Source organism: Mustela nivalis, assembly GCF_964662115.1.
Source record: "Mustela nivalis genome assembly, chromosome: 8".
Taxonomy (NCBI): domain Eukaryota; kingdom Metazoa; phylum Chordata; class Mammalia; order Carnivora; family Mustelidae; genus Mustela; species Mustela nivalis.
The window spans coordinates 52,664,229-52,680,602 of NC_139027.1; the positions used below are offsets into that span (position 1 = coordinate 52,664,229).

The following is a 16,374-nucleotide window of genomic DNA, read 5'->3' on the forward strand; positions in this document are numbered from 1 at the left end:
GACTTGAGCTGAAGGCAGAGGCTTTAACCCACTGAGCCACCCAGGTGCCTCGAAAAAGAAAGTTCTTATCCTTTTACTCAGTAGACCTGATTCTAAATAATTGTGGTTTTGTTTGTTTGCTTGTTTGTTTGTTTTTAAAGATTTTATTTCTTCGGGGCATCTGGGTGGCTCAGTGGGTTAATCCTCTGCCTTTGGCTCAGGTCATGATTTCAGGGTCCTGGGATCAAGCCCTGCATGGGGCTCTCCGCTCAGCAGGGAGCCTGTGGGTTGAAGCCTCTGCCTTCGGCTCAGGTCATGGTCCCAGGGTCCTGGGATTGAGCCCTGCATCAGGCTCTCTGCTCAGCAGGGAGCCTGCTTCCTTTTCTCTCTCTGCCTGCCTCTCTGCCTACTTGTGATCTTTGTCTGTCAAATAAATAAATAAAATCTTTTTTAAAAACATTTTTTAAAAAAGATTTTATTTCTTCTCTGAAGCAAATAATATATGTTAATAAAATTTTAAAAATTCATCTTAATTTAAAAATAAGATTTTATTTCTTTATTTGTGAGAGAGAGAGTGTGCAAGCACAAGCAAGGGGAGAAGCAGGCAGAGGGAGAAGCAGGCTTCCCTCTGAGCAAGGAGCCTGATGCAGTTCCAGGACTCTGGGATCATGACTTGAGCTGAAGGCAGACTCCTAACCGACTGAACCACTCAGACACCCCAGCTGTGGGGTTTTTTTTTTTTTAAGATTGTTTTATTTCATTTATTTTTAAAGATTTGATTTATTTACTTGAGAGAAACAGAGAGATGACAGAGGGAGAAGGAGACCCCCGCTGAGCAGGGAGCCTGATATGGGGCTTGATCCTAGGACTGCAAGGTCATGACCTGAGCTGAAGTCAGACACTCAACCGACTGAGCCACCCAGGCGCCCGTATTTATTTATTTTAGAGAGAAACAGAGATTGTGTGCATGTGTGTGAGAGCAGGGGGATTATAAATAATCTTTCATAAGAAAATAATCCTTGATATAGGAAAAACATTTTGTCCACAGATACTCATTTTATAGTTTACTGAAAAATTAGAAACAAGTAAGGGCCTACCACTAGGGATAGTTAAGTAAACCATGATAAAGCTACTTGATGGAATATCAGGCAGCCATTAAAAATTATTATAAAGAATTATAAAATTATTATAAAGGATTATTATAGGGGTGCCTGGGTAGCTCAGTTATTTGAGCATCTAGCTCTTGATTTTGGCTCAGGTGTTGATCTCAGGGCTCTGGAATTGAACCCTGTGTCGGGCTTCACGTTCAGCTCAGAGTCTTCTGAAGAGTCTCTCTTCCTCTCCCTCTACCCCTCCCTTTGCTGGTGCATGCACACACACACTCTCTCTCTAAAATAAATAATATATATATATATATATATATATATATATATATATTTAAAGAATAATAGGGGCACCTGGGTGGCTCAGTGGGTTAAGCCTCTGCCTTCAGCCCGGATCATGATCCCAGGGTCCTGGGATCGAGCCCTGCATCTCTCCTGCCTCTCTGCCTACATCTGATCTCTCTCTCTGTGTCAAATAAATAAATAAATTTTTTTTAAAAATTAAAAATAAAAATAAATAAAAAAGAATTATAGAGAACTGTTTGGATAACTCAAGTAAAAAGCAATGCTCAGTTCAGTTTGAGTTTCACATAAACAATAAATAATTTTAGTACAAGTATGTCCCATGCTGTATTTGAAATGTGCTTATATTAAAAAAGAACTATTTGGGGGGGCACCTGGGTGGCTCAGTGGGTTAAAGCCTCTGCCTTTGGCTCAGGTCATGGTCCCAAGGTCCTGAGATCGAGCCCTATGTCCGGCTCTCTGCTCGGCGGGGAGCCTGCTTCCTCCTCTCTCTGACTGCCTCTCTGCCTACTTGTGATCTCTATCTATCAAATAAATAAATAAAATCTTTAAAAAGAAAAAAAAAGAACTATTTGAAATTCAGAATTTTCTCTTTTTTTTTGCTTAATTTGGCAGTCCTGGTACAATCATAGTTACTTAAAATCACAAAACCAGCAAAATTAACTATTCACACATACACACAGAGACAATAAATAGTTCACCAGAAAATTGATAGTGATTTTCTGAGAGGTGGGAGCAGTGGGTGAGTTTTTTTCTTCCTTTCACTTCTAGGTCCCCCACCCCCACCCCAATTTCCTGTAAAAAGCATATAAAACTTAAAATGTTATGTATAAAGTCTGATGCTAATTCTTTCTAGAAACTGAAGCTATCTTAGAAATGACCAAAGATTTTTTATGTTTTAGACTCTTGAGAAATTTATGTTGAATCCATTTCTATTCTGCAGACATGTAATCAAACACTGTAATGATTTGTGGTTTAGGGGCACAGATGAACAGTTCACTACTGCCTCAGGATGCAGTGAGCAGTCATCTAAGGAAAAGTGGCCTGAAAAAACCTGTGGTTGCTTCTTCATTAAAAAGGCAGGGTAAGTTTCCCTTCCCCAGGGTAGGCTAAAGGGGCGGAAATCATCCTAAAGAATCCCAAAGCCATATAATGGAAAGAAATGTTGCGAGTTATCCCCCAGAGAGTGCTGAGATAAACACGAGCTGACACTGAGGTTGAGGTCTGTTCTGTTCCACTGGTTTCTAGTCCTACTCAAAACCAAATCATGTCTTTTAAAGAACAAATACAACAGAAATTACTTTGGGTTTTGGTAGCGCACGTTCTATAGGATATTTTCTTTTTGTTGCTTGTTACCCACATGCAGTTGGTATGGAGCCTCAAGGTTGAAGAAGAAACGTATCTTATAATTATGCAGTGATATTTGTTGAGAAACACAAATACAGTCGGTTCTCCAAAGTTGTAAGTTTGGGGAACCTACTGGCTCATTTGGTAGAGCTGGAGACTCTTGATCTCCCAGTCATGAGTTTGAGCCCCACATTGGGGATAGAGATTACTTTAAAAAATAATTAATAAATAAAATAAAAATCAACATGTGTTTTAAAAAAATTAAGTTTGAAAACCTGCCTAAAATCAGTAGCATGAGACAAAATGACTTAATTTGCACCTAATTTATATTTTTACTTTACTTTTTTTTTTTTTTAAAGATTTTATTTATGTATTTGACAGAGAGAGACACAGCAAGAGAGGGAACACAAGCACGGGAGTGGGAGAGGTAGAGGCAGACTTTCCACTGAGCAGGGAGCCCAGTATGCTTGATCCCAGGACCCCAGGATCATGACCTGAGCCAAAGGCAGATGCTTAGCGACTGAGCCACCCAGGAACCCCATTATTTACTTTTCTCCTCCAAATAATTAACCTGTGCATTTGGAAATCAACATTTTCTTAACTCTCATATATTATGGCTGTGTGATTAAAAACCAGACATCATCCCTGCTCTCGTACTATGGTTTTGAAGACAAAACCAGTACATAAATAGCAAGTAATACAAGACTAAATCATAATTAACAAATTAATTAAGAACTTACACATCCCAGGAATAAATGTTTTTGGAAGGTCGGGGAGTATGATCAAAAATATCAGAGGGTCGGGCGCCTGGGTGGCTCAGTGGGTTAAGCCACTGCCTTCGGCTCGGGTCATGATCTCAAGGTCCTGGGATCGAGGCCCGCATCGGGCTCTCTGCTCAGCAAGGAGCCTGCTTCCTCCTCTCTCTCTGCCTGCCTCTCTGCCTGCTTGTGATCTCTCTCTGTCAAATAAATAAATAAAATCTTAAAAAAAAAAAAATCAGAGGGTGCCTGGGTGGCTCAGTGGGTTAAGCTGATGCCTTTGGCTCAGGTCATGATCTCAAGGTCCTGGGATTGAGTCCTGCATCGGGTTCTCAGCACAGCAGGGAGCCTGCTTGCCTCTCTCTCTCTCTCTGCCTGCCTCTCTGTCTACTGTGATTCTCTCTCTGTCAAAAAAATAAAATCTTTAAAAATATATATATATTTCAGGTAGGAGGGATGCCTGGGTGGCTCAGTCGGTTAAGTGGCTGCCTTCAGCTCAGGTCGTGATCCCAGAGTCCTGGAATCAAGTTCCACATTGGGCTCCTTGCTCAATGGGGAGCCTGCTTCTCACTCTGCCTCTGCCTGCCACTCTGTCTCTGTCTCTCTGTCTCTCTGACAAATAAGTAAAATTAAAAAAAAAAAAAAATCAGGGAGCAGCTGGGTGGCTCACTAGGTTAAAGCCTCTGCCTTCGGCTCAGGTCACAATCCCAGGGTTCTGGGATCTAGCCCCAAATCGGGCTCTCCACTCAGTGAGGCGCCTGCTTCCTCCTCTCTCTCTCTTTCTCTGCCTGCCTCTCCCCATAATTGAGATTTCTATCACATAAATAAAATTTTTAAAAAAATCAAGTTGGGGATGCCTGAGTGGCTAAGTCAGTTAAAAATCTTAAGGTCCTGGGATCATGCCCCAGTCAAGCTCCCTGATCATTGGTGAAGAGTCTTCTCCCTCTTCCTTACCACTTGTGCTCTCTCTCACTATCGCTGTCATTATTTATGTTTCCCTTTCTCAAATAAATAAATAAAATCTTAAAATATATATATGGCTTAAACTTAAAAAAAATATATCAGGTAGACGATTTTTAAGATTTGGGGGCACCTGGGTGGCTCAGTGGGTTAAGCCTCTGCTTTTGGCTCAGGTCACGATCCCAGGGTCCTGGGATCAAGCCCCACATCAGGCTCTCTGCTCAGCAGGGAGTCTCCTCCCCCCCCCCACCTCCGCCTGACTGTCTGTCTACTTGTGAGCTCTCTCTGTCAAATAAATAAAATCTTTAATAAAAAAAAAAAAAAGATTTTTAAGATTTTACTTATTCACTTAAGAAAGAGGGAGAGAGAGGCTCCTGGGTGGTGGTTCAGTGGGTTAAAGCCTCTGCCTTCGGCTCAGTCATGATCTCAGGGTCCTGGGATTGAGCCCTGCATCAGGCTCTTTGCTCAGCAGGGAGCCTGCTTCTCTGTCTGTCTCTCTGCCTGCCTCTCTGCCTACTTATGATCTGTCTCTGTCAAATAAATATACAAAATCCTTAAAAAAGAGAGAGAGGGAGAGAGCATGAGCATGAGGAGGGGCAGAGAGAGAGCGGGACAAGCAGACTCCCCACTGAGTGGGGAGCCCAAAGCACAGCTCCATCCCAGGACCCTGAGACCATGATCTGAGCTGAAGTCAGATACTTAACCAAGTGAGACACCCAGGCACTTACAAATTTTTTTTTAATATTTTATTTATTTGACAGAGATTACAAGTAGGCAGAGAGACAGGCAGAGAGAGGAGGAAGCAGGCTCCCTGTTGAGCAGAGAGCCCGACGCGGGGCTCGATCCCAGGACCCTGGGAACATGACCTGAGCCGAAGGCAGAAGCTTTAACCCACTGAGCCACCCAGGTGCCCCAGCCAGTTACAAAGTTTTTTTTTTTTTTTTCAGTTACAAAATTTTTAACAAAATTTCTTCACTTCTTTGGTGCAGAGAAAAAATAAAAAAGAATAAAATAGCTTTTCATCCAAATTATCACTATATACATTTATCTAATGAAAATTAATTTCAAATGAATAGTAAGTTATGGCATCATTATCTCCTGATTTATAGGTCTCTAAAGCAAGCCATCATACAAGGTCATTCTTCCAATTTGCATTGACTTTTTCTTTCAAAGATTTTATTTTGTTTTTGAAAGATTTTATTTTATTTATTTATTTTTAAAGATTTACATATTTAAGAGAGAGAGAGAGCAGAGAGGAGGGGGAGAGGCAGAGAGTCTCAAGCAGACTCCGTGCAGAGTGCGGAACCCAAGGTGGGGCTTGATCTCATGACCCTGAGATCAGAACCTGAGCCAAAACCAAGAGCCAAAAGTGACTGCACCAAGCAGGCACCCCTCAGAGATTTTTTTTTTTTAAAGATTTTATTTATTGGGGCACCTGGGTGGCTCAGTGGGTTAGGCCACTGCCTTCGGCTCGGGTCATGATCTCAGGGTCCTGGGATCGAGTCCCACGTCGGGCTCTCTGCTCGTCAGGGAGCCTGCTTCCCTCTCTCTCTCTCTCTGCCTGCCTCTCCGTCTACTTGTGATCTCTCTCTATCAAATAAAAAAAAAAAAAAGATTTTATTTATTTATTTGAAAGAGAGAATAAGAGAGAAAGAGAGCATGAGTGAGGAGAGGTCAGAGGGAGAAGCAGACTCCCTGCTGAACAGGGAGCCCAGTGCAGGACTTGATTCTTGAGACTCTAGGAGCATGACCTCAGCCAAAGGCAACTGCTTAACCAACTGAGCCACCCAGGCGCCCCAAAGATTTTATTTTTAAATAATCCCTATACTCAACATGGGACTTGAATTCACAACCCTGAGATCAAGAGTTACATGCTCTACCAACTGACTCACCCAAGCACTCCTTCGATTTGCTGTTTAACTGTGAAAGGAAGGCTACAAATTGACTATGGTTAATAACCTTAAACCTATTAGTATTTCTACAGCTTTTCATTTCTCTTTTTCTAGAAGGATTCTTTAAAAAGAAAAATAATCCTGGAATCTTAAAAAAATAAAAGTTACTAAAAAGTGTTTTTATCTGTTTTCCTAGCTTGTGGTCAGCTGTTAGATGAGGCACAAGTGACCTTATCCTTCCAAGACTGGCTGGCCAGTGTCACGGAACGCATCCATCAAACCATGCACTATCAGTTTGATGGTAAGTCTGGTCACCTAACTTGGCTGTTGCTGAAAGGAGGAGAAATTAAACTACTTGTGTTGTAGTTCTAGTCTGTTATTTTTTTTTTTAATTAAGTTTTAATTTTAGTTCTAGTATAGTTAGCGTACAGTGTTTAATTAGTTTCAGGTGTACCAAACAGTGATTCAGGGATTCCATACCTCACCCAGTGCTCACCCCAAGTACACTTCTTCTAGCCCCACCCTCTACTTCCCCCACCCCCAACTCACCTCCCCTCTGTAACCATCTGTTTGTTCTCAATAGTTAGAGACTCGTTTTTGGTTTGTTTCTTCTTTTTTTCCTTTGCTCATTTGTTTTGTCTTTTAATTCCACATATGAGTAAAGTCATATGGTATTTGCCTTCTCTGACTTATTTTGCTTATCATTATACTCTCTGGCTCTATCCATGTCATGGCAAATGATAGTTCTATCCTGTTTTTGGTTTTGTTTTTTAAGATTTATTTATTTAATTTAGTAAGAGAGTGAGAGAGAGAGATGGGGGGGGAGGGGCCAAGGGAGAAGGAGAGAGTCTTAAGCAGACCTTGTGCTGTTCATGGAGCCCGACAAGGGGCCCAGTCTCAGGACCCTGAGATCATTACCTGAGCCCAGATCATGAGTTGGAGGCTCAACTGACTGAGCCACCCAGACACCCCTAAGAGCCACTCTTAAGTTATATCTAGGCAGGCAGTGGTTCTGGATGTTTCCCCTCTGTTGTGGCTAACCTCTTGGGGAATTTTTTGGTTTTTGCTTTTCGTTTTTATAGATTTACACATTTATTGTAGCGGGGAAGGTGTGGAGGGGCAGAAGGCAGACATCTTGCCAAACGTGGAGCCTGATATGGGGCTCAATCCCATGACCCCAAGATCATGACCTGAGCCAAAACCAATAACCAGACACCCAACTGACTGAGCCACACAGTGCCTGGTCTTTTGTTGTTGTTGTTGTTGTTTTTTAAGTAGGCTCTATAGCCAATGTGGAACTTGAACTCATGACCCAGAGATCAGGAATTACATGCTCTACCCTCTGAGCCAGCCAGACTCCCCCACTCTTGGACAATTCTTAAGGAAAAGTCTGAACTCTCTGACCCCTCCCCTCAACACTCTTTCTGCCGACTTTTTGTTGATCCTTGTATCTTACAAGTTCAAGAGGTTTGTTAGGTATTTTCAAACAATTTGCCCGCTTTGGGATCACATTCAGAGAAAAAAGCCAATGCTTATTGGATAAACAGTGTCCTGATTCTGGGATCTGTGGCATTCATGGCCCAGACCATGTGGTGAGAGCTTGCAGTTACTTTGCTCAGACATGAATGGACCAAGCAAATGTCTAGGGACGGCGAGCAGGATTGAATCAAGTTTACCTTCTCAGTCCAGCCCCATTGTTCTCATCTCATGTCATGTAATCAATAAAGGGAAAAGTCTGGGTTGTGGTGGTGTTTACGAAACGGGATTTGAAAAGTTATGTTTGTTGATGCCAGGAGTCTGCTGTATTTGTACAGCAAGGGATCAAGAGTAGGGTTGGCGATAGTGCTTGACTCATAAAAGTCATTCAGAGCCTTTTTTTGCCTCTGCATAGAGCCGCCTCCATGGCGGTTTTCCTTATTACGACCACCCAGTTCCATTTCTTGCTCTTCTCCCTACACGTCCTAAAGCCCACTGAGTTTCTCCACCTGAGTTTCTTCTTATTTGCTCTAGGCAAACCAGAGCCACTGGTGTTCCACATTCCGCAGTCCTTTTTCGATGCCCTGCAACAAAGAATATCTATAGGAAGTGCGAAGAAACGGCTTCCCAACTCCACCACAGGTATGGGATTTTTTTCCTCAACAAGAGCAGTAGATATTTTGGCCTTTAAGAATTATGTTTAGAAAAAACGTGTGGAATTTTCAGGATTAGGACTTTGAGTCACATGCTCAGAACGTGAAGGCTTAGCCAGTCAGCTCTTAGAATAATGATCACCCTCCGGGCACCTGGGTGGCTCAATGGGTTAAGCCTCTGCCTTTGGCTCCAGTCATGATCCCAGGGTTCTGGGATCAAGCCCCGCATCGCATTGGGCTCTCTGCTCAGCAGGGAGCCTGCTTCCTCCTCTCCCTCCCTGCCTGCCTGCCTCTCTGCCTACTTGTGATCTCTGTCAAATAAATAAATAAAATATTAAAAAAAAAAAGAAAAAGAATTAAGGGGGAGAAAAAGAGGAGGAAAGGATGGCTCCGTGGCAAAGAGCCCAAGGGTAACTACAGCTAGAAATCAATGCTGTTTCTTTAGTTAGTAGTTATTTGATGATCTGATAGGGACTGCTTGGGGTTTAATTCTATCTTTGAATAGTTCAAGCTGTGAATCACTGTTTAGGGCCATAAAAATTTTGTCTTCACAGCTTATCTACCTGAGGCAGTGTTGATTCTTTCACGTTAAACTTCAGGCCTCCTACTACATTAATTTTAACCCATCCCTTCACTATTTTTGCAGACCCTTTGGTAAAATCTCTTATAATCCTGCAGGCAAGGCAATAGGTTGGCAACCACATTAACTAGTTTAAACTCCATATAATCCTTTTAAGAACTATAATTTGACCTCTGATATATCTGAAGTTACAAGAGATTTTAAGAGGCATCTTACAATGTAGTCCAGTGCATGTGGCTATAGCAAACAAAGAAGTAAGTTTCAAAGGTAGCCAAAATAAATAGTATCTCAAAGAAATATCGGAGACTTTATTCAGCAGAAATCTCTTATCATTCATTATCACATTTTGCCAAACCTATTATAGATTTGCCTCTAGAATTTCCTTTTCAAAGTGCTGAGATTCTATAAGGAGAGAATAACACTGCACTGAACTTTCTAGAAACTGGATAACAAATACAATGAAAGAGAATGTTATTTTTTGGTAGTCTAATATTGTTCCCTTTTTACATTGAAGCTTTTGTTCGGAAAGATGCCTTGCCACTGGGAACCTTTTCCAAGTATACCTGGCATATCACTAATATCCTGCAAGTTAAACAAATCTTAGATACCCCAGAGGTAAGAGGGTATTTCTACAATTGTAGGGGGCAAAGAGGGGAAGAGAGAGAAGCAAGTGCAAGAAGTATATCTGCACTAATTCCTTGAGTTATAGACACCAAAGAGAATTATTTTTTCTCATACTAAGAGATTATTCAGAAATATTCATGGCTGTACGGTGCTGACTATGATTTTAATGGGTATTTCCTATAGCTTGGAAAAATATATTAAGTTGGAATATTCTTTTTCTTTGTCTTTGGGATCAGAAAACAGAGATTATTTTTCTTGTGAATTAAATAACGAACCCCTACTAGCTATGGTGAGCCCTCGTTTAACTGGCAGGAAGCTAGAAAGTATGTGAATAATTTGATATGATACAGCATTTGTAAAGTCAGTGAACTCAGCACAATTAAATGCTTCTCTGCAAACTGCAATTTAGTCCTCATTAGAGAAATGACCCTTAATTAGTTTGCATTCTTTTTTTTTTCTAAGGGAAATATTACATATTTTTATCCATTTTCTTTTTCAAGCAGATCCTGAAAATTTGAGGTTTTTCCCTTCCTCCTGTAATGGAATGTTGTAGAAAATTCAGCATAGTGTGATTTGATACATTAAGATTAGTTTAATTGTAAGGCATTGTTACATTCAGAAAAAGAATAAGTTGTTGGGAAGCTATAGAACTTACTTTTGAACCCTAGAAAATGCCTATGTTAGCACTAAAAACACTTGAGAAACTTATTTAAATGTTGGATGTTACAGAGATGGATTCTGGCCTGGGGCAGGGGTTCAGCAAGGTTCTATCAGGCGAGGGAAGAGAGTTGAGAATCCTGGAGTGTCGATCTGCTGGCCATTACTTACCTGCATCACCTCATTCAAACTCTCAACTGTGCATTGGTACTAACTGTATTTTGCAGATAAGAAACAGGCTGTGAGACATTCACCCTGCTGTTTAGTGGCAAAGACCAGTTCAGGTTCTGTCTGGCTCAGTCCCAGGGATGGTGTAGAGCATACGTGGTGTGAGGTCAGCTGTAGACAGTCAGTGGAGCAGTTAGGAGAAGAATGATGCTAGCAGAGCAGCAGGGGAAGGAATAAAATGGATTTGAGAGCAAGTCCTTGCTAGTAGCCATTGAATAGCCATGAAGATGTTAGGGGTTCAATTCATATACACTTTGGCTGTAGTGCAACTTAAAGTTACAGAAGAAAAATGATGTAAAGGAGAAAAGGCAGATTTTTTTGGACAGCATTTACTTGAAAATACAAGAGGAAGTTGTAATTAACTGGAGTATACTTAACAAAAAAGAGTAAGTGAAAGATCTGCCGTCATTCAACTGTTTGTCTACTTTGAGTTTTTCCTTTCTCACATTTCTTGGTATTGTCTCCATGTCCAGATGCCCTTGGAAATCACTCGGAGTTTTATACAGAACCGGGATGGGACTTACGAGCTGTTTAAATGCCCTAAAGTGGAAGTAGAGAGCATAGCAGAAACCTATGGTCGTATAGAAAAGCAACCCGTGCTGCGACCCTTGGAACTAAAAACTTTTCTCAAAGTTGGTAAGTGAAATTGTTTTCTTTCTTTTATTTTTTTAAAAGATTTTATTTATTTGACACAGAGAGAGAGATCACAAGTAGGCAGAGAGGCAGGCAGAGAGAGAGAGGGAGAAGCAGGCTCCCTGCTGAGCAGAAAGCCCGATGCAGGCCTCCATCCCAGGACTCTGAGATCATGACCTGAGCTGAAGGCAGAGGCTTAACCCACTGAGGCACCCAAGCACCCGAAATTGTGTTTTCAATAGCGCATCATCCTTGGAGGGTCAGCTGTGTGCCTTGTACTGTCCTAGACTTTGGATCTTGACCTTAACAAAGAAGACACTTTAATTCATTTTGTAAAGGCCGTCATGGAATAAAATGTTTTGTGTCTTTGGAAACAGTGCTTTTAAAATTACAGGAGCTCGGTTGGTTAAGCGTTTGACTCTTGTTTTCGGCTCTGGTCATGTTCTCAGCGTCGTGAGATGGGGCCCAGTGTCGGGCTCTGTGCTAGGTGTGGAACCTGCTTGGGATTCTCTCTCTCTCTCCCCCTTTGCCCCTCCCTACCCCCTGCTTGCACACAGGCTCTCTTTTTCCAAAAAATTAATTAATTTAATTTAATTTAATGACAAGAAATATCTAACTGGCTCAGTCATTGGAGCACATGACTTGATCTTGGGGTTGTAAGTTGGAGCCCCATGTTGGATATAGAAATTACTTAAAAATAAAGTCTTTAAAAATAAATTGAATAGAATAGAATAAAAGTGGGATGCCTGGGCGACTGAGTGGATTAAGTGTCTGCCTTCAATTCAGGTTGTGATCCCAGGGTCCTGGAATCGAGGCCCACATCCAGCTCCTTGCTCAGTGGAGAGCCTGTTTTCCCTCTGCCTGCTGCTCCACCTGTTGTGCTCTCTCTCTCTCTGACAAATGAATAAATAAAACCTTAAAAAATAGGGACGCCTGGGTGGCTCAGTTGGTTGGACGACTGCCTTCGGCTCAGGTCATGATCCTGGAGTCCCGGGATCGAGTCCCGCATCGGGCTCCCAGCTCCACGGGGAGTCTGCTTCTCCCTCTGACCTTCTCCTCGTTCATGCTCTCTCTCACTGTCTCTCTCTCAAGTAAATAAATAAAATCTAAAAAAAAATAATAATAATAAAAAAATAAAACCTTAAAAAATAAAAGAATAGAATGAAAGTGACACATGTTCATTATAGAGAAATCATAGATTTCATTATAAAGCATCAAAAAGAAAAATAAACCACCTATAATCCCATGCACCACAGAATACATCACCATTAGATTTGGTCTCTACCCTTTCAGACTCTCTTCTGTGCGTGAAAAGAATTTGTAAAACATGGCATTGTACCTCAGCTGCTTTTTTAACATAAAAATATATCATGAATAGCTTTCCATGTCTATCTTCAACATTATTTTTTATCTTTTACTGTTATAAAACATATATAATATACAATTTTTTAAAGTGGTATAAGGCTCTCAGCATTAAGTCCATTGGCATTGTACAACTGTCACCACCATCCATCTCCAGAACTTTTTTGTTGTCTTCCACTGAAATTGTGCCTATTAAGCAGTAACCCCCTCGTCCCTGGCAACCATTCTATTTCCTATTGACTAATTTGACTACTTTTAGGTACCTCATCTAAGTAGAATCATACGGTATTTGTCTTTTCTCTGACAGGCTTATTTCACTCAGCGCAATGTCCTTAAGATTCATCCATATTGGAGCGTGTGTCAAATTTCTTTCCTTTTTTTTTTTTTTTTTTTTTTTTTTTTTAAAGTAAGCACTATGCCCAACATGGGGCTAGAACTCACAACCTCAAGATCAAGATTTGCACACTCTCCTGACTGAGCCAGGCAGGTACCCCATAGTTTTGCAAGCTACACAGTAGTAGTGTATTTTTTTTTTAAAGATTTTATTTATTTATTTGACAGACAGAGATCACAAGTAGGCAGAGAGGCAGGCAGAGAGAGAGGGGAAGCAGGCTCCCCGCTTAGCAGAGAACCCGATGCAGGACTTGATCCCAGGACCCTGGGATCATGACCCAAGCTGAAGGCAGAGGCTTAAGCCACAGAGCCACCCAGGCGCCCCAGTAGTGTATTTTTTTTAATTTAGTTTTTATTTTTAAAATATTTTATTTATTTACTTAGAGAAAGCACAAGCAGGGGGAGTGGCAGGCAGAGGGAGAAGCAGGCTCCCCACCTGAGCAGGGAGCCAGATGCAGGACCTGATCCCAGGACCCCAGGATCATGACCTGAGCCAAAGGCAGATGCCCAACTGACTGAGCCACCCAGGCGTCCCTATACTGTATTTTTTTTTTTTTAAGATTTTATTTATTTATTTGACAGACAGAGATCACAAGCAGGCAGAGAGGCAGTCAGAGAGACAGGAAAGGAAGCAGGCTCCCTTCTCAGCAGAGAGCCCGACGTGGGGCTCGATCCCAGGACCCTGGGATCATGACCTGAGCTGAAGGAAGAGGCTTAACCCGCTGAGCCACCCAGGTGCCCCTCCCTATACTGGATTTTTAATTCTGCTAGTGTTTTATTTATTTATTTATTTATTTATTTATTTATTTAATGTTCTTTAACCTGAGTTTTTCTTTCCCCCCCCTAAAGATTTTATTTATTTATGTATTTATTTGAGAGAGAAGGAACAGGAGAGAGAAGCAGAGGGAGAAGCAGGCTTCCCACTGAGCAGGGAGACCAATATAGGGCTCAATCGCAAAACCCTGGGATCATGACCTGACCCAAAGGCAGACACTTAACCAAGGAAGCCACGCAGGCAGCCTCCCTGAAACCTTTTTTTTTTTTAAGATTTTATTTATTTATTTGACAGAGAGAGAGATAGAGCAAGATAGGGAACACAAGCAGGGAGAGTGGGAGAGGGAGAAGCAGGCTCTGCACAGGGAACCCAATGCAGGGCTCAATCCCGGAACCCCAGGATTATGACCTGAGGTGGAGGCAGACATACAACAGCTGAGTCACCCAGATGCCCCCCCCTTTTTTTCACCCTAAAACTTTCTTTAGGATAGATATACCAGTAATCACTTTTCTCTTCCCTTGATTCTTCTTGTTTTTCCCCTTGTTTCTCTCCTAGGGTTTGTTTGCGGTTTTTTCTTTTTTTTCTTCTTTTTTTATTCCGGAACAGCATAACATCTGGCCAGCCTCAAATTTTGGAATGACACTAATCAGTGTTTCTTTCTTTCTTTTCCTTTCCTTTCCTTTCCCTTCGTTTCCGTTTTCCTTTCCCTTTCTCTTTCTCTTTCCCTTTCCGTTTCCCTTTCTTGTCTTGTCTTGTCTTCAGGCAACACTTCCCCAGATCAAAAGGAGCCAACACCTTTCATCATTGAGTGGATCCCAGATATCCTTCCCCAATCCAAGATTGGTGAGCTGCGCATCAAATTTGAGTATGGCCACCACCGAAATGGACATGTTGCAGAGTACCAAGACCAGCGGCCACCACTGGACCAGCCCTTGGAACTGGCCCCTCTAACCACCATCACTTTCCCTTGAGGCAAAACAAAACAGTCTTTTGCTGCTAAATTTGCACATCCCCAACCCTTGACAATTTTAAGTACTAGTTAGGCATTTAGATGGCCCTGTTCCTTAGTGAACTCCTCTTAGCTAAGATGCAATTTCTCAGCGCATTCTAGTGGATTCTATTGCAGAAAAACTCTTCTTGTAAATGGCCTTTTTGGTGCTGCTATGTATAGTCTTCTTTATAAATTGGGTGATATTTCTGGCTCGAATTTTTAAAGGAACAAAAAGGAAACCAACTCACTTTCCTTCTTAACAACTCCCATTTAGAGTTTGTTTCATCCTTTTTCTAATTCTCTAAGAAGTTAGCAGCACTCTGCCTTACACCAGCAGTGCTGGAGAGTTAACAACATCCTGGTTAGGGCAGAATGTTATGGACCATCCTGACAGAGTTCCAGTCATGTCCTTTTATCCTGTTCTCGAATAAAGCACAGTGTCACTAGTTTTTCCAAAGTATTTCTCATGTTGGCCTGATTATAAAATTACAAACCTTTGGGGAGATTTAAGTAATAGTGAAATAGGAAAAAGAGGTCCATATGTCAAGGCAATATCAACATTTCAAACTAATGCTTCTAATTGCTTATTTCATTGATACTTATTTCCTTCTTTATTCTCGAAAAAGTTTAATAGCCAGTTAAGACTGAATTCCTGTTGCTGAGTTCATTGATCACAGAATGGAGATATTGAAAGACACAGAGGTGGAAGCCTATCTTCAGGGAGAAAAGAAAGGAATGAACATTTCGTATAGCCTACTATGTATCAGGCACTCTCATTTACATTCCCAGTTTTCTCATTTAGTCCTCATTATTCTTTGAATTTAGTCATTACCCTTCTTTTAAGTTAAAGAGACAGCCTCTCTGAGGTTATCTTGCTGGAAACAGCATTAAAAATATAACGTTTCATTTTACTGCAAAGGACATGTTCTTTCTACCTTATCATGTTACTTTGATATAAATTCCTTCTAATTCATTGTCCTTGGGAACACAAGAAAAATCCATATAAAGGAGGCTCCTCGTTTTCTTCTGACTATAGGTAACAAAAAAACAATTCTAACCAGCTCAGGCAAAAATGGGAATGAATGATTGGTTCGTGGACTCTAAAATAGGGCTGAACAGCTGTCATGGGGTGGCACTGGGGTTTTGAATAGGCCTGCAGAACTCTGGAGCCCTCGTCCATGTGACCCATCACTGTCTCTCCTGGGGTTTCACTCACTGTCAGCAGAGACAGCTCCCTCTGGCCAGAATTCTGACTCCTGTGGCACCTGAAAGTAGACTTCCGCTTCCACACTAGTGAAGGACTGGCTGCTGTGCTCTGTCTCTGTCTTGGGGCAAGGACCCTGAGGAAAGACTCTGATTGATGTTTTTGGTAAAAGGGGAAGCTGGGCCCCTATGGAGGGTTGGGTGCAGAGGGACAGGTAGGCAAATTAAGTGTCCTGTGTGATGGAGTGGATAGCATGTGTGGAGAGCTCACAGATGCTTTAGACAGTGGTGGAATTCCTTGAGGAGACTCCAGAGAGGTCCACAGAGAACTCAGAATTTGCACTGGACTTTAAAGGAGAAAGGGTTTGCATAGATATGAAGAGGAGAAATTAAAATTAGGTAAAGGAGAGCCTACCTCAAAAAAACACCTAAGGAAGCATAGTGATTAACCCATTCA

At 41.6% G+C, this 16,374-nt stretch overlaps 1 protein-coding gene across 4 annotated transcripts in view; it reads left to right on the top strand.

Annotated features, from left to right (window-relative positions):
- Window positions 1-15,171, top strand: part of LOC309871234 (uncharacterized protein C2orf42) — a 33,706-nt gene extending 18,535 nt beyond the window's left edge. For 2 of the 4 annotated variants that reach the window (XM_082744061.1, XM_082744062.1), the window contains exons 6-11: window positions 2,365-2,469; window positions 6,539-6,643; window positions 8,353-8,460; window positions 9,566-9,666; window positions 11,034-11,196; window positions 14,486-15,171. In XM_082744061.1, coding sequence (XP_082600187.1) covers window positions 2,365-2,469; window positions 6,539-6,643; window positions 8,353-8,460; window positions 9,566-9,666; window positions 11,034-11,196; window positions 14,486-14,694 — 791 coding nt within the window. In that variant the 3' untranslated portion in view covers window positions 14,695-15,171. The remainder of the gene's footprint in view (window positions 1-2,364; window positions 2,470-6,538; window positions 6,644-8,352; window positions 8,461-9,565; window positions 9,667-11,033; window positions 11,197-14,485) is intronic. The other 2 variants (XM_082744063.1, XM_082744064.1) reach the window with 1 other exon arrangement.
- Window positions 15,172-16,374: the final 1,203 nt, after the last annotated feature.